This window comes from Phycodurus eques, chromosome 5 (assembly GCF_024500275.1).
Source record: "Phycodurus eques isolate BA_2022a chromosome 5, UOR_Pequ_1.1, whole genome shotgun sequence".
Classification (NCBI taxonomy): domain Eukaryota; kingdom Metazoa; phylum Chordata; class Actinopteri; order Syngnathiformes; family Syngnathidae; genus Phycodurus; species Phycodurus eques.
In genome coordinates, this window is record NC_084529.1 from 23,695,358 (window position 1) to 23,722,601 (window position 27,244).

At 42.2% G+C, this 27,244-nt stretch overlaps 2 protein-coding genes across 16 annotated transcripts in view; one reads left to right on the forward strand and one right to left on the reverse strand.

Moving 5' to 3' along the window:
- ddx11 (DEAD/H (Asp-Glu-Ala-Asp/His) box helicase 11) overlaps positions 1-27,244 on the forward strand; it is a 96,957-nt gene that overhangs the window by 5,506 nt on the left and 64,207 nt on the right. The window contains exons 2-4 of one of the 7 annotated variants that reach the window (XM_061678227.1): positions 1,651-1,762; positions 1,866-2,053; positions 6,804-7,028. The exons of 1 other annotated variant lie outside the window; for it this stretch is intronic. The gene's annotated coding sequence lies outside the window, so the exon portion shown is untranslated. Of the gene's footprint in view, positions 1-1,650; positions 1,763-1,865; positions 2,054-4,279; positions 7,029-27,244 lie in introns of those variants that run through there. 5 more of the 7 variants (XM_061678233.1, XM_061678229.1, XM_061678230.1 and 2 more) reach the window with 5 other exon arrangements.
- b4galnt3b (beta-1,4-N-acetyl-galactosaminyl transferase 3b) overlaps positions 1-27,244 on the reverse strand; it is a 49,253-nt gene that overhangs the window by 3,343 nt on the left and 18,666 nt on the right. For 2 of the 9 annotated variants that reach the window (XM_061678220.1, XM_061678222.1), the window contains exons 4-15: positions 20,498-20,576; positions 20,324-20,390; positions 19,559-19,696; positions 19,371-19,480; positions 10,568-10,668; positions 8,101-8,168; positions 6,837-7,914; positions 5,426-5,688; positions 3,076-3,229; positions 2,119-2,191; positions 1,882-2,035; positions 1,666-1,792 (exon numbers count right to left, since the gene is read on the reverse strand). In XM_061678220.1, coding sequence (XP_061534204.1) covers positions 1,666-1,792; positions 1,882-2,035; positions 2,119-2,191; positions 3,076-3,229; positions 5,426-5,688; positions 6,837-7,914; positions 8,101-8,168; positions 10,568-10,668; positions 19,371-19,480; positions 19,559-19,696; positions 20,324-20,390; positions 20,498-20,576 — 2,412 coding nt within the window. Of the gene's footprint in view, positions 1-1,665; positions 1,793-1,881; positions 2,036-2,118; positions 2,192-3,075; positions 3,230-5,405; positions 5,689-6,836; positions 7,915-8,100; positions 8,169-10,567; positions 10,669-19,370; positions 19,481-19,558; positions 19,697-20,323; positions 20,391-20,497; positions 20,577-25,021; positions 25,090-25,176; positions 25,278-25,350; positions 25,442-26,694; positions 26,791-27,244 lie in introns of those variants that run through there. The other 7 variants (XM_061678218.1, XM_061678217.1, XM_061678219.1 and 4 more) reach the window with 7 other exon arrangements.

Sequence of the window (27,244 nt, forward strand, 5' to 3'; positions counted from 1 at the left end):
TTAACGTTCTAAATATAGTTAAGTATCATTGTAAAACACGTATTTATTTATATACTGCATTGGCATGGGTTGTGAAGGCGGCGCAGCCAGCTGGCTCGCTCGCTAGAAACCCTGAAATGCACTTCCAGCAGTGTGGGAAAGCTTATTTATGAAGCCATCCTCAAGGAAGTGGGCCCGAACACAGAATACAGTTGTGTGAAAGTGTATTTTTATTATTATTATTTTTTTGCATGTTTGTTACAATTAAATGTTTCCCATCATCGACCAAATTTAAATATTTGTCAAAGACCCCTTGCATCTGCCGTAAAAAGAAAATTGTGTTGTCTCCCAAAAAACCTGAAGGAGAATTTCCGGACATTTGTTCGTGACCTCAAGCTTAAACAAACTTGGGTTCTGCAACAGGACAATGATCCAAAACACACCAGGAAGTCCACCTCTAAATAGCTGAAGAAAAACAAAATGAAGACTTTGGAGTGGGCGAGTCAAAGTCTTGACCTGAATCCTATTGAGATGCTGTGTTGTCACCTTAAAAAGGCGGTTTATGCTCGAAAACCCTCCAATGTGGCTGAATTACAACAATTCTACAAAGATGAGTGCACCAGAATTCCTCCACAGCGCTGTAAGAGACCCATTGCAAGTTATCGCAACACTTGATGGCAGTTGTTGCTGCTAAGGGTGGCCCAACCAGTTATTAGGTTTAGGGGGCAATCACTTTTTCCAATGGATTTTTTTTTCTTCCTTAATAATAAAACCACTTAAAAACTGCATTTTGTGTTCACTTGTGTTGTCTTTGACTAATATTTAAATTAGTTTGATGATCGGAACCATTTAAGCGTGTCAAACATGCAAAAAAATAAGAAATCAGGAAGGGGGCAAGCACCTTTTCACACCACTGTAATTCTAGTTCTGATGTGCTTAGGAATTTCTCCAAAAATAAAGTGAACCCATTTATTCTTCAATTCCTCTGAGTTTGGCAGGTGACGACAAGTGTAAGCTTTGCATAAGACGCAGCCGCGTCACTTAGCAATTTTTCCCGAGATGAGTGGGCGTGTAGTAACCATGAAGTGGCCAGGTACTTGACTATTAATTGGCGGAACTATCTCACACCGTCGGCAAATTTCAAATCCTGTTGTTTGCAAGCAGTTTTGGTGTTCAAAGGCTCTTGAATTCAATCGACAAATCTCACAGATGTCAAACTTTAATCAGGCCACAGATTCCTTTTGACCAATGAAACATAAAACAGTAGAAGGAGGGGCGCACATCTGCCTCACAGTCAGGAGATCCGGATTCAAATATCCGTTGGAACATCTAAGATGACCACAATCCGTTCCAGGATGCTAGTCGACCACTGATTTTATTTTCATATTTGAAAAAAATCCACATTCTCCTACATTCCAAAACACGTTCTGTTCACTGAAGATTCCAAACTGTCCACTGTTGTGAATGTGAATGTTTGTCTACATGTGCCCTGTGATTGGCTGGCAACCAGTCCAGGGTGAACCCCGCCTCTCTTCCCAGTCAGATGGGATAGTTTCCAGCTCATGTGCGAGTACGACCCTAACGAGGACAACGGCTATAGAAAATGGATGGCTGGGTTGATCGTGTGTTTGCTGTGCCTTATGCTGTAGTCATTGAATGTCTGGTTCATAGTAAAATTCAACAAACCTGTCGAGGAGCTCCCAGTCTTCTCCTCCCCAACGATTGGTGAATTCCTTGGTGTTCATTCCTCCCACCGCATCTAGATCAGACTTATAGATGCCCAGTAAGCCAAAGCCGTTCACCTCCCAGTACCCTGTAACACAGAAATACTTGTTAGTGTACGATGTCACGCAGCACTCACAGTACGTTTCCGGCTTTCCCCCCAGATGTTTCCTCAAGTACCTCTGCCTTCCGAGGGTGTGGCCCCGCAGTCTAACCTCATAACAATTGGCGCAAAGGCCATGAATCCCTCAATGCAGTGTTTCCGAATGCTATCCATGATGGAGGGAGGGAATTGGATGTGAAGGTCGCAAAGAAACACAATGCTGTGGTCATCCTGAAGGTAGGAGAAAAGGTAAAGGGAACAACATAAAAACAGAAATGACTCGTTGGTTAAAGAGCTCGGGGACGGCCACTCACGTTTATCAGGTCGATGCCTGCTTGGAGACCAGCAGAGCGCTCAAAGTTACCACTAAGCTTCACATACTGGTACCTGAAGAACCCCAAAGATGCAGTCACAGTGTGAGGATAGACTCACCGGACAAAACATTAGGTATCATCACCTAAAGCAGTTGTTCTCAAACTTTTTACACCAAGCACCACCCCATAAAATACTTACAATACTCTTACTACTTATACTTATACTTAATACTTATAATAAATATATTGTTATTATAATAATATAATAATAAAAAAATACTCTCCAAATACCACCATACTGACCAACTTTAAAATACAGTAGCGTAGTAGGCCCAAGTACTAAACAAAAACAAGTTGGAGGTTTTATTGCCTGAATGAAAAAAATACAAAGCATATACCTACAATATCATTGTAAACCACTGTAACTTATGCACAGTTGGAAAAGCAACACTGCACTTAAATGTAAGAAAATAAAAAACTGTGCGGGTTATTTGTATTAGTGTATGGATCCACTACAATAATTAACAAGCGGAATTTTGGGGGGAAATGTTGTTTCTTCACACTCTTGCCTTGCTTGCCTCATCATAAATGCCAGAGGTCTGCCCCTGATCGTCACGGTCACCAAAGCCGTACTCGGCGTTGGGTGAGCAGTGGCTCATTTGCATGAGACAGGACCTCAAAACAAGCTGAGGTCAGCGAGGCTTTACAACAACAGCGATGCTGTTGTTAAGATACCTGCGGACTGTTTGAAATGGTGGAAAAAATGGCTGTCTCCCTTAAAAATATAATGCTGGGTTTTGATTGACAATACTAGGGAGGAATTGACTTTCAAATATGGTTATTATTGTGGTAGTAGTCTGCAGTGGTACAGAACTGCAAAGCATCACAATAAGCCATTTCTAATACTTTTGTTACCTTATTATTATTAGACAGAATTTTAATTCTGGATCACATTACCTGGGCAGGGAGGACTTCTTGAGGGCTGCCCTCACATCCATGTCGGTGCTGTTGAAGTCAGTGATGATGAGGTTAAAGTTGGCGTCCACCGTCGCCTTGAACAAGCCCACCATGTCGTCGATGAGCTGCTGAACCCAACGAGCCTGGTTTTTCACTGAGGAAGTCACACAAACATCACTTAAACGCTAATGCATATACTTTACATAAAACTTGTTTCAATAATCAAATATTAAAATGACTTGTAGGCCAGGTTATTCATAGAAGAGGTAACAACAATTAAAATGTATATGTAAGACTGTAAAAAAACATTTTTTTTTTATGTATAACTATATTATTGATTAAATTACAATTAAACAAGGATTTCATATTTTGTTAATGTGCAGTATGCAAAATTGTTTATTTGATCAATATTTGTAATTCATGTAATAAAAATGAGTCTTAACCAATTTCAACAAAAAATACTTAACAGAACAAATACATTAATTAATAGAAACATTCAAAACAAAATGTACAACTCATCGGTATTAGGGTTAAATGGTGCATAAAATGTACAGAATTTAGGGGGTAAATACCCCAAATTTTTGTTGAACCCAATATAAGTTCCTTGTAATAGACAAAGCTGTACTTTTCCCACTTTATTTCCATAAATTCCAGAGCGGAGCCAGGCCGTTCTGGAACTTGTAATGGAAAAGTGCCACACAGTGGGTACGGAAAGTTTACAGACCCCCTTAAATCTTTCACTCTTTGTTATATTGCAGCCATTTGTTAAAATCGTTTAAGTTCATTTTTTTCCTCATTAATGTACACACAGCACCCCATATTGACAGTAAAAATACGAATTGTTGAAATTTTTTCTGATTTATTAAAAAAGAAAAACTGAAAAATCACACAGCCATAAGTATTCAGACCCTTTCATATATTTAACTCGGGTGCTGTCCATTTCTTCTGATCATCCTTAAGATGGTTCTACACATTCATTGGAGTCCAGCTGTGTTTGATTATACTGATTGGACTTGATTAGGAAAGCCACACCACTGTCTATATAAGTAAGACCTTACAGCTCACAGTGCATGTCAGAGCAAATGAGAATCATGAGGTCAAAGGAACTGCCTGAAGAGCTCAGAAACAGAATTGTGGCAAGGCACAGATTTGGCCAAGGTTACTAAACCTTGGCCAAATCTGTGCCTTTTCTGCTGCACTTTACGTTCCTAAGAGCACAGTGGCCTCCACAATCCTTAAAAGGAAGACGTTTGGGACGACCGGAACCCTTCCTAGAGTTGGCCGTTCGGCCAAACTGAGCAATTTGGGGAGAAGAGCCTTGGTGAGAGAGGTAAAGAAGAACCCAATGAGGTTGTGGCTGAGCTCCAGAGATGCAGTCGGGAGATGGCCAAAAGTTCTAGAAAGTCAACCATCGCTGGAGCCCTCCACCAGTCCAGCCTTTATGGCAGAGTAAGCCGACAGAAGCCTCTCCTCAGTGCAAGACATATGAAAGCCCGCATGGAGTTTGCTAAAAAACACTTGAAGGACTCCAAGATGGTGAGAAATAAGATTCTCTGGTCTGATGAGACCTAGATAGAAATTGTTGGCCTTAATTCTAAGTGGCATGTGTGGAGAAAACCAGGCACTGCTCATCACCTGTCCAATACAATCCCAACAGTGAAGCATGGTGGTGGCAGCATTTTGCTGTGGGGGTGTTTTTCAGTTGCAGGGACAGGTCGACTTGTTGCAATCGAAGGAAAGATGAATGCGGCCAAGTAAAGGCACATCCTGGACAAAAACCTTCTCCAGAGTGCTCAGAACCTCAGACTGGGCCGAAGGTTCACCTTCAAACAAGACAATGACCCTAAGCACACAGCTAAAATACCGAATGTGTGGCTTTAGAACAACTCCGTGGCTGTTCTTGAATGGCCCAGCCAGAGCCCTGACTTAAACCTAATTGAGCATCTCTGGAAAGACCTGAAAATGGCTGCCCACCAACGTTCACCATCCAACCTGACAGAACTGGAGAGGATCTGCAAGGAGGAATGGCAGACGATCACAAAATCCAGGTGGGAAAAACTTGTTGCATCATTCCCAAAAAGACTGTATTAGCTCAAAAGGGTGCTTCTACTAAATACTCAGCAAAAGGTCTGAATACTTATGGCTGTGATATTTCAGGTTTTTCTTTTTTAATAAATCTGCTAAAAAAAATCAACAATTCAATTTGTTTTCTGTCAATATGGGGTGCTGTGTGTACATTCATGTAGCAAAAAAACTTAAATGATTTTAGCAAATGGCTGAAATATAAAAAAAGAGTGAAATATTTAAGGGGGTCTGAATACTCTCCGTACCCACTGTAAATGTACCGTACCCGGCACTATGAAATGGATCATGGCCACGGGGTTCCAGTAGAAGCCGACCGGGTTGCACAGCACCAGCTGAGGTTTGGGCCGCCGAAAGCCTAAATCCAGGCTGCGTGGGCGAGTGCGGTTGCGGATCAGCGTGTAGATATAGTGCGACAGGCGCAACAGTTGGCCTTTGGCATCCTTCAGCTCCAGCTCCAGAAGGTAGCGGCTGCCCTGGACGCCATCCACTCGCTTCTCCACGTTAACCACGCGCACCAGCGTGAAGGGGCTACACGCACGCATGCACACACAGAGATTAAACTTCATTTGTTTTCCTTGCATAAATGCATCTTAATTGTTTCCTGTTGTTTTTAACAGGTAAGGGAAGTCACTAGTTTGGAAAAGCTAGTTACATCCAAGCATGTACAGTGGATATAAAATGTCTACACATCCCTGTTCAAATGCCAGCTTTCTGTGATACAAAAAATATGAGACCAAGATAAATTATTTCAAAACAATTCCTACCATTAATGTGACCTAGAACCTGTCCACCTCATTGTTCTTTGAAAGAGGGGAAGTAAAAATAAACAACTGGGATAATGTCATTGTACAAGTGTGCACACCCTCTTATAACTGGGGACGTGGCTGTCTCCAGAATTAACTAATAACATTCAAACTTGTGTTAAATGGAAGTCAGCACACGCCTGCCACTAGAGCTTGGCGATATGGATAAAATGTATCACGATATGATAAAAAAAAAAAATGCAACATGGCTTGCCATGTTGCATTTTGTCGTCTGCTCACTGCCAGCCATGAGCTCCGACTGACCTTTAACCAATCAGTGATCGCCTTTCTATTTACCTCTGCCTGACCGCAACTTTAATTTCTGTTCAATCCACACTGTTGTCATCGAATTACGAGAAATAAATGTTTCAATCTTTGTTTTGAGCGCTGCTGACTGCTCAGAAAAAAGGTTTTATTTACTGTAAGTACAGTACTTTAAAAAATATGCATTGTGCATCTGTCCTTCCCTTGCTGAGTGATATAAGCGCGCTGCCACATTAAAAGTAGCCCGTACGTGCGTCCTTTGAGTTTTACAAATAATTAAAAAAAATAATAAAAACATTTTAAAAAATAAGGTTCTCCGAGGCATCCGAGGCATTTTTTTTTTTTTTTTTGGCTCCAATTAAGGACTCGTTTCAACCCTACAGCATACATTGTGGAAAACTTTGCTAGAAACTTGGATAAATGACAAAAGAAAAGATAGAAGACAAACAGCACAATTTCTATCGTCCTCATGATATATATCACCATATCGCCCAGCTCTACTTGCCACCATTTAAAGCGCCTCTGATTAACCCCAATTAAAGTTTGACTGCCATACTTTGTCCGCCCCTGGTTTAGAGGGATGGCCAGAAACCATAAGGAGACACTCACTCTTCATTCTTCTCGTTGAGTTGGGCTACAAAAGCTTTGGCGACGGGCAGCGCGTCGGTGGAGTGCAGCAGCAGGTTACCCGAGACATTGCAGTGCAAGTCGATCCAGTCGGAACGCATTGCCTGCAGGTCAACGTGATTGACGTGGAAGGTCTGACTCCAATCCACTTCGGGGTCAAACCCAGGCGCAGGGGTGAGGTCCTCGTCATCGAAGTCTCCCCCCAAACCCCATAAAGTGTCAGCATCACTCGCTCTGCTCTCTCTCCTACTCTCCTCCCTTTTGTGAACTACTTTTTCCTTTCTAGCTTGGTCCACTTTGGACCATTTTTGGACTGAATTGCCTTGAAGGCTTTTTTCTGTGTCCTGTAGTCCAGGCATTTCCATCTCTTTTTCCATATACGTTTTTCTGGTATCTGCGTTCCTCTGTTTGGCGGTTACCAAAGGGCTCTTGATGTCAATTTTGGAAGCACCATTGGACCTCTCGCTGTTCGTAAAGCGCAGTTTTGCGACTTCCGTGGGAATGATCTTTGGCACACCAGCGTTGATGAGTTGAAAATAGTTTTTCCCAGTCTGGACGTGGGTTTGGTTCATTTTAACAGCCTTCCATTTGGAGTTGATGTGCTTTGTTCCAAGCTTCTTTCTGATTAGAGTTGGCTTGAGCTGTTCCACTGATTTAAGTTTTGGTCTCTTTGCAGAGTTTTGCTTTCTCTTTAGTTTTACGTTCGCTACTATTTTAATAGGCACCTCCGGTTTCACCGCTCGTAGCTTCTGCTGCTTGGAGCTTTGCGTGGCCACCAAATGAAACGTCTCTGCTACTTCCTTCTGATGAGGTACAACGCCTCTACCCAGCCCAGCTTCATGACGACTGGTGTCATGTGACTTCTTCAAGGTGTCAGAGTCACTCAAAGCCATGGAGAACAGTTTGCGCCTCCGTTTCAGGACGTAATCATCGTAATCGTCCCCATAATCGGAGAAAAGATTATTCTGACGGGCCGCTTTGGCCTTCATTTGGCTGGGAGACATGTCCTTGCCAAACTTGTCGTCCTTCATGACTGACTTTCTTCTCTGGAAGCTGTAGTCTGACATCAGGAGGGAGAGAGAGGAAGAAAGGGAGAGCTGTGAACTGGAATTATAATGCAAAATACAAGAAAAAGGAAAGGAAAGAAAAACCTGTTTAAAAAATGAAATGAGAAAAAGAAAGAAAATGGAAAAAGGGGAAAAAAGAATGCAAAATATACATTTTTAATGAAAAAGAAAAATAATACCACTGGCTGACTTTTTCTTTTCTAGCCCATCAGGTAGATCTAGTCTCATGTATCGAGAAAACCCAAACCTGGAAGAAGATGCGCATGATGTAGATGTAATGTTACAGTATATACAAGCACTCCCATCTGTCTAGTTAAGCGAGTAAAATCTATTTATCCTTTCAGTTTGCTGCAGACTTAAAAACATTTGGGTTTGACATCAAAATATGAATCAAGAGACCAACATTTTTGCTTTTATTTCCATATATTTGTCAAGACCACATGCACAACTGAGACAATCGCAAATTGTATGTTTGAAACAGTCCATTTTTCATGTGAGCAAAAGTATAAATAAATAGCGCTGAATATCTCCACTCAATTTCCTTTTTTTTTGCCTATGAAGAAGACCACTGTTTTCATTGTGTACTCCTATTTTTATCTTTTCATTTAATCTTGTTGACCATCATTATTTATTTGCCTCTGTATGTAGAGCACTATGGATTAGCTTTTGGCATGGATGGTGCTATACAAATTAACTTACCTAGTTAGAAGTATAACCAACATGAAACCCAGAGAGTTCTCTATTAATGAAAAACAAGGATAATAATAATAACTTCCCATGGGCTCGTCACTTGTGGGAGGGTGAGTGCAAAGTGATCTGGGTGGCGACCAAAGACGGGGACCTTTGCGGTCCGATCCCCAGCTACTGAAGCTGGCTCTAGGGACGTGGAATGTCACCTCTTTGACAGGGAAGGAGCCCGAGCTGGTGTGCAAGATTGAGAAGTTTCGACTAGATATAGTCGGGCCCACCTCGACACACGGCTTGGGCTCTGGGACCAGTTCTCTTGAGAGGGGTTGGACTATCTTCCACTCTGGAGTTGCCCCTGCTGAGAAGCGCTGAGCAGGTGTAAGCAATACTTATTGCCCCCCGGCTCAGTGCCTGTATGTTGGGGTTCACCTCAGTGGATGACAGGGTAGGCTCCCTCCACCTTTGGGGTGGGTTGACGGGTCCTGACTGTTGGTTGTGCCTATGCACCAAACAGCAGTTCAGAGTACCCACCTTGTTTTGAGTCCTTGGACAGAGTGCTGGAGAGCATTCCCGCTGTGGAGACCCTCGTTCTGCAGGGAGACTTCAATGCTCACATGGACGATGACAGTGAGACCTGGAAGGGTGTGATTCGAAGGAACAGACCCCCCGATCAGAACCCGAGCAGTGTTTTGTTCGTGGAATTCTGTGCATGTCATGGATTGTCCATAACAAACACCATGTTCAGACATAAAGGTGCCCACGTGAACTTGGCACCTGTACACCCTTAGAAACAGTTCCATGATTGACTTTGTGGTCGTGTCATTGCACTTGCGGCTGTATGTCTTGGGCAATCGGGTGTAGAGAGGGGTGGAGCTGTCAACTCATCACCACCTGGTGGCTTGTGGGCTCCGATGGTGGGGAAGTAGCCGGTCCGACCTGGCAGTCCACTGTAAGGACTCTCAACTCCCACCTTCGGCATAATTTTGACCACGTCTCGGGGGAGACAAGGGACAGTGAGTCCAACTGGGTGGACTCACTGTCATCCACCCAAGGGTGGATGAGATCAGTCCGGTTCCTGTTGTGTGGCTGTCCTGGTTGACACACCTCTGCAACACAACGGGGACAACATCGGGGACAGTGCCTATGGATTGGGAGAATGTGGTGGCCATCCCCCTTTTTAGGACAGGGAACCAGAGGGTCTGTTCCAACTACAGGAGGATCAAACTCCTCAGCCTCCCCAGTAATGTCTATTCGTGGTTCTCAGATTCAGGAGCAGTAGTGTGATTTTTGTCCTGGCCATGGAACAGTTGACCAGCTCTTCACACTCAGCAGGGTCCTGGAGGGTGCATTGGAATTCAGTCAACCAATCTACACGTGCTTTGTGGACTTGAAGAAAGCGCTCGACCGTGTCCCCCAGGGGGTCTTATGAGGGTTGCTCTGGGAGGATGGAGTACCGGACCTCATGATACGGGTTGTTTGATCCCTCTACAACTGGTATCAGAGTTTAGCCGCATTGCTGGCAGTTAAGACGGACTGGTTTCCAGGAAGGGCTGTAATTCATTGAGGAGGTCCCATTTGCGGACCTCAGTACTACGTTGCTGCTTTTTGCACACTGTGAACCCTACAGAGCAATTTACCTGCTAAAAAGGAGACTGGAAAAACATCACAAAAGAATATTGCAAAATTGGTGATGCCAGTAGGTCACAGGCTTGATGCAGTTATTGTAAGGAAAATATTAAGTCATCACTTTATGTCACTTTGATCTATCTGTTCCAATATTTACACTGAGCTTAAAATTGGTGTTTTGTGACAACTAAATATTCTATAACAATCTTCCAAGTTGTATATCAAAATAAAAATAAAAACTGAAATGTCAAACCCAAATGATTTCTGTCTACAGAAAAACAAAGGAACTGGCCTCTCAGTTCCAATCCTTACAGTATAAAGATATTTACTCACATCTTCATGTAGCTGGGGTTCTCTGGGTAGAAACAGCTGTTCTCTTTCTCCATGTGTGTGAGTCGTGTGTAGTCATTGGGATATATGAAGGACATGTGGACCTGGGGAACCAGTTTGACGCTATTAGAAGGCTCCCACAAAGTGACAAAGGCAATGCACTTTAAACCTGTCCTGTCATGCAGAATTTAAACCTGTCCTGGTCATGCAGAATGGTGGCTCACCCGGTGAGGACATGCAACAACTAACCAATAAATAGGACAAGATGAGAGAGGACAGAAAAGGGCAGGCCAGGATGTGGGAAATCACCAAGGCAGTGCTACTGATGAGTGGTGTGGTGGTTTTATAGTCTCAAAACAACCGTAAGAACCTGTGAGTTGATATCATAATATAGCGTGTTATTGTTAGTTGGCACAGTATTAGGAATTCAAGCCGATAGCGTGTCTATGGAACTTATTAGTGAATGAACACCATATCACATGCATGTTAGTCAACTCGTGTACGGAGTTGCTGAGCTGACACATCAAGTAAGGGTAGGCCCGCCCCGCGCCCCCAATCTGCAAAGGGGGGCCAAGCCAGTTAGCCCATCCCTCGGGGGACCCAGCCAGGGGGACGCCACCCACTCCCCAGGACCCAGGGTGGTCCCCCAGCCCAACCGAAGCGCCCCGACCAGTCCCAAAGGGAGGGGCACGGGTACCAGACTACCACACCACTAGACCTCACGCCCAATTCCCACCCCCACCTACGCCTCACCGCCGCCACCACCCCCACAAAGCAAGGGGGCCCCAACCACCAACTGGACCCAACGCAGGAGCCAGCTCCCACCTGGAAAACAAAAAGGTCACAATCCCCCAAAATTGAGCCAATGTTAAGCACCCGCCATGAGACCCAAGAAGGAGCCAAGGGGCAGGAGGGGAGTCGGGGGACCCCCATCCCCCGCAACCTGGGAGTCAAGCCAAGAGAAATGTGAAGACCCACCACCCACCGTATTACTATGGTTACCAGGTCCCCAACTGGCAACTTTATCCCTCTACCGTGATCACGTGTGGTGGGGTGTCGTGCATTAAAATAGGGGAGACTGGCATGGGTGGGGCAAGACAGTCACAAGGCAATGATGACCCACAACTGTCACCCTCACCCAGGCCAACCAGCTCCCCAAAGGATGTCTGAATGTATGTGGTGCATTAAAGATCCGCAGGGGAAAGGCGTGGCGGGCCAGAGAGCAGGCCGGAGTGCCGTAACACCTGGCCGAGTGTCCTCCCCAGCCCGACATTGCCCTCCCCCCACTGATAGGTGTATGAGGCATTAAAACTGGAGGACTGGCAGGGCAGAGAAGGGGGGCGACCAGACCAGATGTGCCAGGACACGGCCCAGCGTCCGCTCCATCATGCCTTGTGCCAGCCCCCCAGGTGACCCCGAATGAGATGTGAATGTGCCCACACTTTATATTGCTTAAAGAGTCTGTACTTTTTATACATTTTAAATGTGTACTTCATTATAGTGTCTTTTTGTGTGTGATATACTAGCGTGACACCTACCGACTGGTAACAAATTCCTTGTGTATATTTGGCGAATAAAGATGATTCTGAAAGTTTAGTAGTTAATTCAAAAAGGTAAACTCATATTTTCAATACATTCACTACACACAGAGTATTTTATCATTTTGACGATTATAACTTACAGCTAAGGAAAACTCCCAAATTCATCATGTCAAGTAACAATCAAAAATATTTTTAAAATAGGAATGTGATAGCAATTGGCCTTTGTTTTATGAATCTGAATATGAGTTTCATATCTTGAACTACTGAAATTAATTAACTTTCTTTTTATTTTCAGATTTATTGAAAAAAAATGGCAACAAAACTACAAAAAAAAAAGTTTGCATGATGCTCTTCCTCTTTACAAAATTGTTGCAGTTCAGCAGGATTCCTGGGATGTCTGATGTGAATAGCCCTCGAATTCATGCCACAGCATCTCAATCGGGTTGAGGTCAGGACTTTATATATAAACTTGCTGGAAAAGGATACAAAGGTATCTCTAACAGTCTTGATGTTCATCAGTGAACGGTTAGATAAATTGTCTGCAATTGGAGAAAGTTCAACACTCTTGCTTCTCTTCCAAGGAGTGGCCGTCCTGTAAAAATGGCTGCAAGAGCACAGCGTAAAAAAAGCTAAAAAAGAACCCTAGAGTGTCAGGTGAAGACCTACAGAACACCAGCACGCGCAAACATCTCGACAAATCTAACACGTAAAACATTAAACAAGAATGGGGTTCAGCAGAGAACACTAAGGAGAAAGTGACTGCTTTTTAAAACACACTTTGCTGCACATTTGAAGTTTGTTAAAGAGCAGTTGGATATTTCAAAGAACTACCGGTAAAATATTCTGTGGACAGATGAAACCAAAGTTAAATTGTTGGGGAGGAACACACACCGCCATGTGTGGATGAAAAATGGCACAGCACAACATCATCAAAACCTTATCCTAACTGAGAAGCATGGTGGCGAGAGCATCGTGGTATGGGCGTGCTTGCACACTCAGGGCCTGGACAGCTTGCCATCATCAAAGGAAAAATTCATGCACAAGTGTATCAAGATATTGTGTTCAAGAACTTGAGGCCATATTTCAAACAGTTGAAGCTCAAAAGAGGATGTGTTGTAACAGGACAATGAGCCAAAACACAGAAGCAAATAAACAACATAATGGCTTCAGAAAGGCAAGGCAAATGTATTTATATAGCGCATTTCACACACAAGGTAACTCAATGTGCTTTACATGACTAAAAGCATTTAAAACAAAGAGCACAAGCCATTAAAAAAAAACTAAGTACAGAAGATTAAAAGACAGCTTAAAATAATTTAAAACCAAAGAGACTAAAATTACTAAAAACATACAGTGCAAGAAAGATCATTTAAAAATGGGAAATGCTCTAAAATGCCCCGACTTAAAACATTCACACTTTGGGCTGACTTCACTTTTGTTGGCAATGTATTCCAATTGTGCGCAGCATAAGAGCTGAATGCTACTTTACCATGTTTGTTTCTGTACATCTCAGAGCTGGGTTTATATTCCATTAGCATTTATTTAATGTATTCAGCACCCTAAATCATTTTGTGATTTATAGGCCAGTAGCAGAACTTTAAAATATATTTGATAGCTGATTGGAAGCCAGTGTAGAGACTTTAAAATTTGAGTAAAATGCTCTGATCTCTTTGTTCTGGTCAGAACCCGAGTAGCAGCGTTCTGAATTAGCGCAGTGCCATCCTCTTTTGGACGAGTCCCGTCAGAAGACCATTACAATAGTCAAGTCTTCTTGAAATAAAAGCATGGATGATGCTTGGAATATGCAACCCTTCACTCTGGATATGTTCTTCAGGTGGTAGAAGCCTGTTTTAGTGATTCATTTGATATGACTGATTCAGATCGTAATCTATCAGCACAACAAGGTTTCAGACTTGGTATTTGGCTTTTAAAGAGAGTGACTACAGGTATTTATTAATAGCAATCCTCTTTTCTTTAGTGACAAAAACAATTACCTCGGTTTTGTTGTGGTTTATTTGAAGGAAGCTTTGTTTCATCCAGTTATTAATTTGTTTTAGACAGTGACACAACACCTCAATAGAACTGCAATTATCTGGAGACACTGCTAGATATACAGTAGCTGTGTGTCATCTGCATAGCTATGACAGTCAACATTAAGGTTCTGAAGAATTTGACTCAAGGGTTTCATATACAGGGTGAACAGTAAGGGTCCAGAAACTGACCCTTGGGGAACTCCATATGTCATTGCCATTCAATGGGAATGAAAACAATGGTTACAAAATAACTAATTTCCTACAGGTAGGACCTGAACCATTTAAGGACTTCCATTTAGTCCTACCCATGTTTCCAACATGTTCAACGGTATAATCTACTATATCAAATGCAGCACTGAGATCCAACAGTACAAGAACTGACACCTTTCCAGAGTCAGTGTTCAATCTTATATCATTCAGCCCTTTCATAAGAGGTGATTCTGTACTGCGATGAAGTCGGAAACCTGATTGAAATTTGTCAGCAAGTCCATTTACGTTCAAGAAATTCCTGCGTTGATTGAAAACCACTTTCTCAACAATCTTGGCTATGAAGGTGAGGTTTGAGATGGGTCTATAGTTTGCTAACATTGAAGCATCCAGCGTTCGCTTTTTTATAAGAGACTTAATGGCAGCTAATTTCAGAGGTACATGAAACTCACCTGACTGAAGTGAGCAATTGATTATTTGCTGCAAATGAGCTAGCACTGACTGCGCAATAGTTTTTTAAAAATTCAGATGGTATTGAGTCAAGGCAGCTAGTTGATGGTTATAGCTACTGAACCATTTTCTCTACGGCTTTTGGGTTAATTGTATCATATTCTGACACGGGTGGTTTTAGGTGTTGTATCATTTTATCATTTTGCTGATTTGTGTTGATAATTGACCTGAGGGATTGTATTTTTTTCATTAAAATAGCATGCAAATTCATTGCATGTATCTGTTATGAGGTTTTGGTGCTATCTGATTGGGGGGGTTTGTGAGCTTGTCAACCAAAGCAACCAGAGTGCGAGTATTGTTGAAGTTCTTACTAATGATTTCAGAAAAATGTTGCTGTCTAGCCCTGACTAACTATTGGTTAAAATTACAAAGTCTTTGTCTGTATCGGTCATTTTACACATAAACATATCCAAAAGTTCATCAACTGTCTGCGTGCATTCACAGTTTGTGACACAGCTATGGTCTCCATAACCTTAGTACTCTCATGTATGTCCCTTTTCGTGATAGACACAGACATTGTCTGAACCTTTGGTAGAATCTATAATTCATAAAACACACAAAAATGATGAGAAATAGCTAAGTCCTAAATGTCAACAGATACGAAGAACAAAATACTGTACGTGTTGTGGAGTGGCTCAGTAAAAGTCCTGCCCTCAACCTGATTGAGATGCTGTGGCATGACCTCAAGAGAGCTATTCACACCAGACATCCTAGGAATCTTGCGGAACTGCAACAATTTTGTAAAGAGGAATGGTCCAAAACTCATCCTGATTGTTGTGCACGTCTGATCTGCCACTACAGGAAACATTTGGTTGAGGTTATCGTGCCAAAGGAAGGTCAACCAGTAAATAAATCCAATGTTTCTCCCTGTCCTATGAATGATCAACATTTTCAATAAAAATATGAAAGCATAATTGTTTGTGTGGTATTAGTTTAAGGAGACTGTTAGTCTATTGTTGTGATTTAGATGATCTGACTAAATTTGATGCCCAATGTATGCAGAAATGTATGAAATTCCAAAGGGTTCACATAATTTTTCTTTCCTCTGTACAACCACAGCCATTTGAAATTATGATAAATTAATACATCAATACAGTGCATTATTATCTCTGTAAAGGCAGAATTTTTAGTACAACTCATCTTTTCAGAATGTGCACGCCAGTCAGTGTATGTAGTATATAAAATGAGGCTCTAAATTAATGAAAAAAAGAGCCCTCGTCCAGGCTGTCTGACGCGATGGGCGTGTCCGTTGAATACACTGAAAACATACCCGACTAATTTTTCAGCTGTCAATCAAATAGGCTTGTATAGTATTTGCTCAAATGTCTGTAGTCAGCTACAGGCAGCTACAACAACACCGAGCAAGGCGCTGACGTATTAGACAACCCCGCCGCTGCTCTAGTGATTTTGTTAGCTCACGATCTAGCGAACGTAATAAAGAGTTAAATTTCCCTGAAGTGTTTCTGTTGTGTGGATCTATGCGCGGCACATGGAGCAAGGCTGTAGAGCAGGGATGGGCAGCTGGCGGCCAACGGGCCACATGCCACCTTGATTAATAATTTCAACATTATAAAAATGCTTCCCCTACTATACATGATCAGTTTTAAGTTGATATGATATCTTTATCTATATCTTTCACCGCTAAATGGCAGACCACTTTGTAGCACTTCCACCTGTTCTTCTCCATCGGAGAATAAGAATATAGAGCTACTGTCAGCCATGATTGATTTTGTGGCGCTCAAGTAAACAGAGACTAAACACCGAGAAGGAGGAGGAGGACTTATCGCAAAATTATCATGAAGAGCATGCTAGCATTTCCTGGTGAGATGCTAGGTAATGATTACTTTAGCTTAGCAGTCGACAGATGGTGACTGGTATTTTATTGTATCACACACATCACAGTCACGGTTTCATTTTAAGAATGTGCAATATACTGTAAATGTTTTACCATGGTGTAGATCGGGAAACAAATGTAGTAGGGGTTATTTTAAAGGAAGAGGTAGCTAAGAATGTCTAAGAAGTTCAGGGAAGGTCAGAAGGAGCGAAATTGTGTCTTTGTAGATCTAGAGAAAGCCTATGACAGAGTAGCCAGAAAGGAACTGTGGTACTGCATGCGGAAGTCTGGAGTGGCAGAGAAGTATGTTAGAATAGTGAGGCTTCAGGGAGAAGCGATAGCAAGAGTGGAATAATTTAAATACTTGGGGTCAACAGTCCAGAGCAATGATGAGTGTGATAAGGAAGTGAAGAAACGAGTCCAAGCAGGTTGGAACAGGTGGCGGAAGGTGTCAGGCGTGTTATGTGACAGAAGAGTCTTTACGAGGATGAAGGGCAAAGCTTATAAGACAGTGGTAGGGCCAGCCGTGATGTACGGATTAGAGACAGTGACACTGAAGAGACAACAGGAAGCAGAGCTGGAGGTGGCGGAAATGAAGATGTTGAGGTTCTCTCTAGGAGTGACCAGGTTGGATAGGATTAGAAATTGTGCTTATCAGAGGGACAGCCAAGGTTAGATGTTTTGGAGACAAAGTTAGGGAGAGCAGACTGCGATTGTTTGGACACGTTCAGAGGAGAGAGAGTGACTATATTGGTAGAAGGATGATCAGGATGGAGCTGCCAAGCAATAGAGCTCGAGAGAGGACGATGCAGGAGATAGGCTTTCATGGAAAAGGATGAAACGCTGTGGCGACCCCTAACAGGACAAGTTGAAAGGAAAAGAAGAAGAATAGCGTATGGTGGCTTGGACAAGCGGCTGTTGAGACGGATGGCGGAGTCGCCATTCAGGGCAGGCGCACTGGTTTTACTAGGGCTCCTTCAACAAAGCTGAGTGAACTGCCCTATACTGCAAAGTCAGTAGGCTGAACAATTTGGGGATATTAAATGACATGGAGGACAAACATAATATTATATTAAAATCTTTGAGTGACTTCATATGCGGCAGCACTGTTGCCAACTGGTTCGCACATCTGCCTCACAGTTCCTAGGACCCGGCTCAAATCCGGCCTCGCCTGTGTGGAGTTTGGATGTTCTCCCCATGCCTGCGGGGATTTTCTCCGGGTACTCTGGTTTCTTCCCACAACAAAAACATGCATGGTAGGTTAACTGACGACTTGGAGACTCTAAATTGTCCATAGGTGTTAATATGAGTGTGAATGGTTGTTTGTTTATATGTGCCCTGCAATTGGCTGGCAACCAGTTTATGATGTACCCCACCTCTCGCCCAGAATCAGCTGGGATAGGCTCCAGCACCCCCGCAACCCTAGTGATGATAAGCGGTATGGAAAATGGATGGATGGATGACTTGATCAATCCATCCATCCATTTTCTGAGCCCCTTCTCCTCACTAGGGTCGCGGGTGCACAGCTATTTTGGGCAGGAGGCGGGGTACACCCTGAACTGGTTGCCAGCCAATCGCAGGGCACAATTTAGAGTCATCAATTTACCTACCATGCATGTTTTTTGGGACGTGGGAGGAAACCGGAGTGCCGGGAGAAAACCCACGCAGGTCCTCTACCGTGCCGCTGGATGACTTGATATTTGTGAAAAAAAAATGCACAAAATGAGCTCTTGCACTTAATGTGGGTTTGCTTTTCAGCGGTTTTGTGCCATCTTTGAATAATATTTTTTATGGACCAGAGTCCTTTGCACTGAGGGGAAAAATAAATAAATAAAAAACGCAGTATATGGTCATTTTGTCGTTTGCTTCAAACACTTTGTTGTTGAAGAGTGGATTTTTTATATATGCATGATGTGAGCATGAAATATATCAAGATGCTGTCATTTACATTGGTTTAATTAAAAAACGACATACTGTATGCACATATTTTGTCAATATTTAAAATGCCATTTTTGTCATAGATCTGGTTATGAAGTGCTTAGTCTGTGGCCCCCTGGAAGTGCTGATGAAAAATTGTCCCCCCCCCCCCCCCATATCATTCAAGTTGCCCACCACAGGCCACAACCACAGAACGGCAGTGGCCATGGCCATCTCCATTTGCCATCGCCTTGCTCCGTGGGCCCCGCATGGTGTTAAGACTTCAGGGAAGATGCATTTTTTTGGGTTGTAGGCATAGCTTGATAGCTAACTGCAAGCGAGAGTGGTAGAAATGAGCCAATCTATTAATACAAAGTAACTCTCAATTGCACTGAACAGTCACAGCGGGAGAGGGCTGACTCATGCCGAAAGGTTGTTGCTTTTTTAGCCCCGCCCCAAACAAGTCGGACAACTGAGGTGGTGAAAAAGAGTGTAATGCTATGTCTCAATAATTCAGTACTAAATTGTTCTGTCTTTGCACATTTCAGCATTCGTCTTCAAATATATTTCATGTATTTAGTAACAAAACGTGGAAATTACTTTCCAGGGTCTTTAAAGAAATAATTTGAAACGTGTACCACTTGTGCAAGTAGAACAAGAAAGAGGAAGCATTTATTCCAACATACTTTATGTATTGGGGTGGTGGCGCATACATAACTCAGATGTAGTTGGTGTGTACAGATGTAGTCAGTGTAAATACATACAAACTGGAGCCCTTGGTATCGCGTGAGCGGGAAGTCTTTGATTGTGTAGCTGGGCTTGTACGAGCAGTCGGGCAGAACGCCTTGCAGGAAACCACTGCCTATCAAAGGCACTGGTGACAAACACAGCACACGGATGTGAGGGAGGATGAAAGGGAAAAAACCTTTGGGCCTGTGAAACAGTCACGCACCTCGGTGGGGAGCGTCCCGCGCGTCTTCCCTCAACAGGTCTGCAGTGGCGGCACTGTGCTTCCAAGGAGCGCGACGTCGGTGGCTCGCCGCCGTCTGCGGTATGTGCGCAACGTCGCTCATGAGCAGTGCTGATTCATCTGTGGGAAGAAGCCACAGGGCGTTAAATGATAAGCATGAGTTTGCAGAGTAGTTTTTTGTGGATCATCACCACTGTGAGATGATAATTATTGTACAGTGAACCCTATTCGCAGCTCGCAATTCACAAATTCACCTATTTGCGTATTTATTTTTTCCTATGGAAACTATTCCCAACAACTGGGTGAAAACCCTACATGCACATTTTTTTGTGCTCTTTCTGAAATGCCCCAAGATGCCGCCCAAGCCCTGTCCCACAAAATGGGTGTTGTGGCAGTTAGCACATCTGCCTCACAGTTCTGAGGTTTGGGATTCAAATCTTGGCCCAGGCCTTCCTTTGTGGGTTTTCTCCAGGTACTCTGCCACGTTAGGTTAATTGAAGACTAAACTGTACATAAGTGTGAATGTGAATGGTTGTTGGTTTACACATGCCCTGCGATCAGCTGCCCATTTGTCCAAAATCTATCCTGCCTCTTGCCCAAAAGTCAGCTGGGATAGGCTACAGCTCACCCTCAACCCTAACAAGGACAGGGGCTATAGAAAATGGATAGACTTGCTAAAACAACAAATCTGATGGTGGGCTTTTGCATTGCACTGTGTATTATTTACTCAATGTCCATGATACTTACTGACATAGAGAGAGATATACTTGGACTCGATGACCATGAATCTGACGTCCTCATCCAACAGCTTCCACTGTGCCAAAATAAAAACAAGGAGTTTTATTGTAGTGTCCACTTGAATGCGAACATCAAAAAGAGGTTGGGATTTTTTGGGTGCTATATATAATTTGAGGTACTTACAGCCACTTCCACATGATCAGTGCCTCTGTCATTCTGCTTGTGGATCAGCTCGAAAAAGTACCTCCTCTGAGCAGAAAGCCTGTCAAGCAGCCGTAGATACAACAATGCTGAAGCTCAATTTAACAGGAACATGCAAATGCTAATCCTTCGACGCCGCTATTCGTTTAAGGGTAATTTTCATAAAGACATGGCCCACTGAATTTCCTTTTGAAATGCAATATATTTTACTGATATGAGTATTTGAATTATTGGAAGTTGTTATTCATTAAAAGGTCATAATTGTTTCTTAGAAAAAAAATAATTCTAAAGTAATATTTTTCAAACTTTTAATGGCAAAATCTCATTACTGGTAGGTGTCCAAAATAAAGTTTTATGATTTGCAACATGCTTTCTGAAGATGCTAATTAAATTTTTATATACAGTGTTCCCTCGCTATATCGCGGTTCACCTGTTGCCGATTCAGTGCATTGCGGATTTATTTTCCATATACATATCGTGCATAATTCGCCACATCGTGGGATTTATAGTGTATGCTGTAATTCTTTGTGATAAAATAAACACTTTGTGGCCTAAAAGATTAAAACTGTTAAACAAAAAAAAAGAAAAAAAATATAACAACACATTCCGTAGTTTCTCGTGGATGTGCATTTTTTCCCCCAAAAAATTTATCAGACATACTCATGGGCCCAGATTGATATAAAATCCAAAATATTGGGGAGATTAATTCTGATATTTTCAGATCGGGAAGGGGCATAATTAGAGATGTCAACATAAATTTTGGTGACGATTGGTTGCAGTTTTGTGACATTAAGCAAAGTTGAGATTTTTCTGTATAGTGAGCAGTCTGTGGGGGGGAAAATGCTTTAACGTCCATAAAATTAAAAAAATATTCGTGATTTCGTTGTGATATTTTCAGAGGCTGAAGTGGGCGAAATGTCCATATGATTGGTCGCAATTTTGTGACACTACGTGAGGTTAAACCTTTTCTATATAGTGAGCACATCCAAAAAATAAAAATATTATGGATTTTGTTCTGATCTTTTCAGATGAGGAAGAATAATTAGAAATGTCCACAGAAATTTTGGTAACGACTGGTGGCAGTTTTGTGACAATAGGCAACGTTAATATTTTTTTACATTAAGCGTGGACTGTCCCGACATGTGGATAAAATAAAACAGAATTATGTCAGTGCATGTACGCTGCCTCGCAGATTTCACCTATTGCGGTGGTGGGCTCGAAGCTAACCACCACGATAAACAAGGGATCACGATATAGGATTTTTCTCCTTTTGCCTTTTCCATGAAACCTACGGTAACACAAATGCATCTTAGAGTCTTCAGAGTACCTTTTTTGGTTCTTTTACAAACGGTCTGTTTTTGTCACTCAAGCCGTCTTTTCCATTAATGCCACTGGACAGAGCCTCATTATGCTGTTGCAATACACCAGAGGGATCTGTGAGCTGAAGTGCCAGGATGATGCAACCATTTTGTATTCACACAATAGCAGACAGCAAAATAAATGGTATTATGACTGAGGTTAGAATTAATAGGTATGAATTTGTTAAGTTACGATCATTCATGCACTTGTATCCGCAGAGTTTGAAGCGCAACACGTACATTTTGCAACTGACGCGATTTTTATGAAACTGTTTGTCTTTACCATTGTGCACTTTTGTCTTCACTGTTATAAAAAGAAATGTATTTCAATGAGCACCACCATTTGCTCTGTCAATACGAATTGCCTTTACTATGATTGCCTAAAATTTTAAATCGTATAAAAAACTCTTTGAAAAAGTGTCTTTACCATTGATCAAATTACAGCGGCTGAAATAAGTATTTAACACATCACCATTTTTCTCACTAAATATACTTCCAAAGGTGCTATTGACTTGAAAATTCCACCAGATGTTGGGAACAACCCAAGTAATCCTTACATACAAAGAAAGTAGAACAAATAAACTCATTAATTAAGTTGTGTGTAAAAATGTGAAATGACACAGGGAAAAAATATAGCACCTTTGGAAATATATTTAATGATAAAAATGGTGACTTATTAAATACTTATTACAGCCGCTGTATATGAAAATGACCCTTATGCTCTTGAGCTTCTGTGCATACTTGACGGATATGTATTGATGTCTTTGTATGTAGAGTGGGGGGAATAATTATTTTGTCCTCTGCTGAATTTGTACATTTGCACAAAGAAATGAGAAGTCTCCAATTTGTATGCTTGTTCATTGACAATAGTAATAGACAGGATATCAGCCAAAAATGCATTAAAAAACACACTGTATGAAGTTGGTAAAATGCTGGATATTTTATTGAGTGAAATAAGTATCTGATCCCACACAACTCAGCCAGAATTGTGGCTCCCACAGATTGGCTGGTGCCCATGTGGCCCCCAACTGTGCACAATCAACCAATTCCAAAACTTCTGGTCTCAATTCACACATCTGTTCTAAATGCTTTCCCTTCCATTCTCTATACCACCCTGGGCCAGTTAAAGAGCTGTCCAAAGTTGTCAAGGACAAGACTGTGGACCCGCACAAGGCTGGAATGGGATACAAAACTCTCAGCAAAAGGCTTGGTGAGAAGGTGAAAACTACTGGTGCCATTATGCCATAGTGGAAGACACACAAAATGATCATCTGCCTTTCACCTGGAGCTCTATTAATCTTGTCTTTGGAGTGATCATGACGAAGGTAAGGAAACAGCCTTAAATACACGGCAGGAACTCAGTTAAGGTTCAGAAACCATATGGGACCTTAGAGAACAGATGGTAATACTACTACTACTACGATAGAAGGCACATGTAAAGGCCTCCCCTTAAGTTTTCCAGTGAACATCTAAACGTCTCAGAAAGGGCTTGGGAGAAAGAGCTATGATCAGATGAAACCAAAGTTGAGCTATTTGACATCACGTTGACCTGCAGTGTTTGAAGGATGAAACAGATCAGTGTGTGACCCAAAGAACATCATGTCCACATTAAAGCATGGAAGTGGAAATATTCCTTTTGAGGTAGAAGGTACGTTTTGAGGGGCCAATGAACGGACCCACATACTGTCAATTATTGGATGAAACCTCTTTTCAGCGAGAACACTGACGGTGAGTCGTAGATGGGTCTTGCAGCATGACATTGACCTAAAACATAACACAGGGGCAACAGAGAAGTGGCTGAAAAAGTCAGTCTTTCAGACCTCAAACCAACAAAAACACCTGTGGAGGGAGCTGAAACCTTATGTTTCCAAAGGATTCATAAAGTTTCTTTAAAGAGGAGTGGGCCACAATCCCTCCTGAGACACAGGCAACCCTGGTGACCACCTACAGGAAACGTCTCATTGCAGTACTTGCCACCAAGTACCAACCTATGTGTTGCTTAGGGATCAAATTTCACTCAATAAAATGAATAACATTCTATTACTTTGCCATTGTGTGTTTTTATGGACTGATATGCTGTCCATTACCATTGTCAATAAACAACCATAAAAAGAGACTTACTTCCTTCAGCAGGTGCGCAGATCATTATTTTCCCCACTGTATGTATCTCTATTGCTCATAATGACCCGTGTTTGCGTGCTGACTCATTGTACCACGGTTTCTACATAGTTATATGCTGTATTGAAGGTGCTTCATTCAATACGCTGAGCAAAGGCTGACACCCTCGCGGTCTTAATGCAGCTGCAACGTTGTGTACAAACAGCCAATGCTGTAAACAATGCAACAAAGTGTCTTCAAATGTGTAACCCAAAAATTTTCCCAGCAGGTTCAAGTCAACCCACACACACACACACACACACACGAGTAAACATTCCATGACACGAGCAACAACGGCATACAACAGTTGACTCACAGTGAGTGTTTTCATCATATGCCATGATAAATATACTGTATTACAGATCTATATCCTCAGATTACAGGAAGGCTTTGCCCGAGAAATTAGATAATATCACTGAGTGCGTGTCAATTGCGAGAAATGACGTCAGCATGAAGGCAACACTTCATCACTAAGCCACCATATTACACATCAATTATAGTACAAAGGGTCAATGCATTTGGCACATGCAGTGGACACATCTCCAAGCAAAAGCTCTGCTTAGCTTTTGGCTTTGACTTGATAGTGTCGCCATGTAATACAGCCGTTGCCTAAAAATGGCGGGTCTTTGACCAGCCTAGCTGCTAAGTCACGCGTGGTAAAACTTGGTACGTTGACGGTATTATTAAAATTAGCCACTTTGTTAGTGCATGTCACAATTCATCAAAATTCTGAACGGTTCTTCATAGACACATTTTGGGAAACAAGCAGCTCACAGAAGATTTACTTGGGTGGGCAGGCACTCCAGAGACCTAACTATTTGTATGCAAGCAATTAAAAAGTCAGGTATCCATAATATGTCCTCTTTAACACAATAGGTAAATGTACCAGGAAGTTTCCAAACACTTCAAGAGGAAACTGAGGTTTGTTTTACATGTTTAAGAGTTGGTTATTGACCACACCATATTTCCACACACACTAAAATGGACTCACTGAGTTGCTGTGGAGATTTGACTGGCATACTTCTCAAACTCGCCTGGGGCTGTCCACTCAGATCCGGTCTAGAAAGACAGGAAATGATAAAAACTCATGGATGCCTACAACCACTCCTTTTTTATCTTTTAAATGAAGACAGCAAACACTCATACCTTTCCAACCCATGCGAGTAACTGCAGATGGGAGGGAGAGTCATCCGTGCTGAGCCAGAATTCCGAGTTGTCGTCAGAGCTCAAGGCAAACACAAACTCTCCTGAGGATGGCAAATAAATAAAGACGCTGCCCCGAGGTACGATTCACGACAAGACAAAGTGTAGGTGTTGTACCGTCAGTGTACGGATGTAAATAACCAAAGATCCGGAGACCGTAGTTTGTCCACTGCGGAGAGATGGCCAGCTTGTGAACAATGGTCCTGGACTGGAAGGAAGCAGGAGAGGAAAGCCAGTCAGGATCTCAAATCATGGGAAATGAGGATCTGCCATGTGAATATGGAATGCACCAAGACTGCAAGCGACTGTTTGCATTTGTTTGACAGAAGTCACGCAAAGATGAACAATTAGTGTGTTGTGGACCACTGACAATAATACAACAGAGTGGGGTAAATGACTCCTAAATCATTGACAGTACAGTGGCAAACACCATGACTGGCAGTAGCTGATACCATCGTTAAAATATCAGTTAACATCTTGGCTATCCCTATAGCTTAAGTCGTGGCTAACACAGTAGTTAGCATTATGGCTAACACTGTATTTTACACCCTACCTGACGTTATGGCCAAAACTGTTGGGAACGTAAAACCATGGCTATCATCATAGCAAACACAGGTGCTAATGTTTTGGCTAATACTGTTGCTAATATATTTGATAGCACCATGGATAATACAGTAGCTGATCTCACAGCTAAGAGTGTAGCTAATATCACTGCTAACATCATCACTAACCCAGTAGATGACATGGTGAAGATACAGTAGTAGTTAATATATTTGCTAACATCATGTCTAACACTATAGCTAATACCAAAGTCATGGCTAATACTATAGAGAACATAAATGTCAAAATCATGGCGAACAAGACCGACATTGAAACTAAGATCCTGGTTAATGTCACCACTCTGGCTATGACTAATACTAACATCGTGACCAAGCCTGTGACTCAATTTACTTGTCCCAAATAAATACCCCAAAAATGTTTATTACATGTTTTTAAAGAATAGTGCTCTTGTATAAAAATAAAAATAAGTAAATACTAAAAAAGAATGTGAAGAAATAAACCATAAAGTTACTGTACGTACTGTTTTACGTGTGTGTTGGATGTGTGCCCTTGACAGGCGAGGCAGAGTGCGTGATGTCAGGAGCTGGTGTCTGGACTTGAGTTATGGCAGCAGCTCCTTGTGAGTGTTCTCATTTTGTATGTGTTTGAGCCATTTTTTTTTTAATTCTCACGAGCAGCAGTGTATCTGAAGCTCGCTCGCAACTTAAATTTTGGCTTGCAACAAAGCAAAAAAATAAAATAAAATAAATAAAAATCGAGCAGGCAACGGCTCGGCTCGTAACTTAAACAACTCCTAAGTTGGGACACTCATAAGTCAAGGTACCAGTGCATTTCTTTAAGTTTTTGGTTTTACTGTATATCCAAGGAGTGAGAATGTAATACATGCAGGATTGCACTCACATGAGGGTACAGCGGGTAGTGCAGGTTGCGGCGCAGCCCGTCCGTGGAGCTGCCGCACCAGTCCTCAAACACATGCAAATTGGCCTGGCCTTCATACTGAGAGGAGAAAGAGTGCCACTCAGTCATCAAGCAGTGGATAAAGCGAAAATCTGACCTACTTCAGAAAAATAAAAAGCACACAAATGCAAAATTGCGCCCGCAGGTTACCTCAGATATTTTTGCAGCCTGCGCATCCTCTGTCTACACTGTATATACTTTCAAGCACCCACACACACTCCATTCTGGCCTATCTGCACAATCTGTAGCACACTGCAGAAACTATGTGCAACTTTATTTTGGTACAGTAAATTGATGGATGACTTTAATTTGTTTGTTTATATTTTAATTGTTTATAAAATTGTCACCTTCCTAAAATAGTGGCCAGTCATTTTTCTTTTTTTTCTCCAGAAAACAAAACATCATCACCAAATAGTGAATATGTTATCCATCCATCCATTTTCTATACCGCTTATCCTCACGAGGCTCACAGGCTGCTGGAGCCTATCCCAGC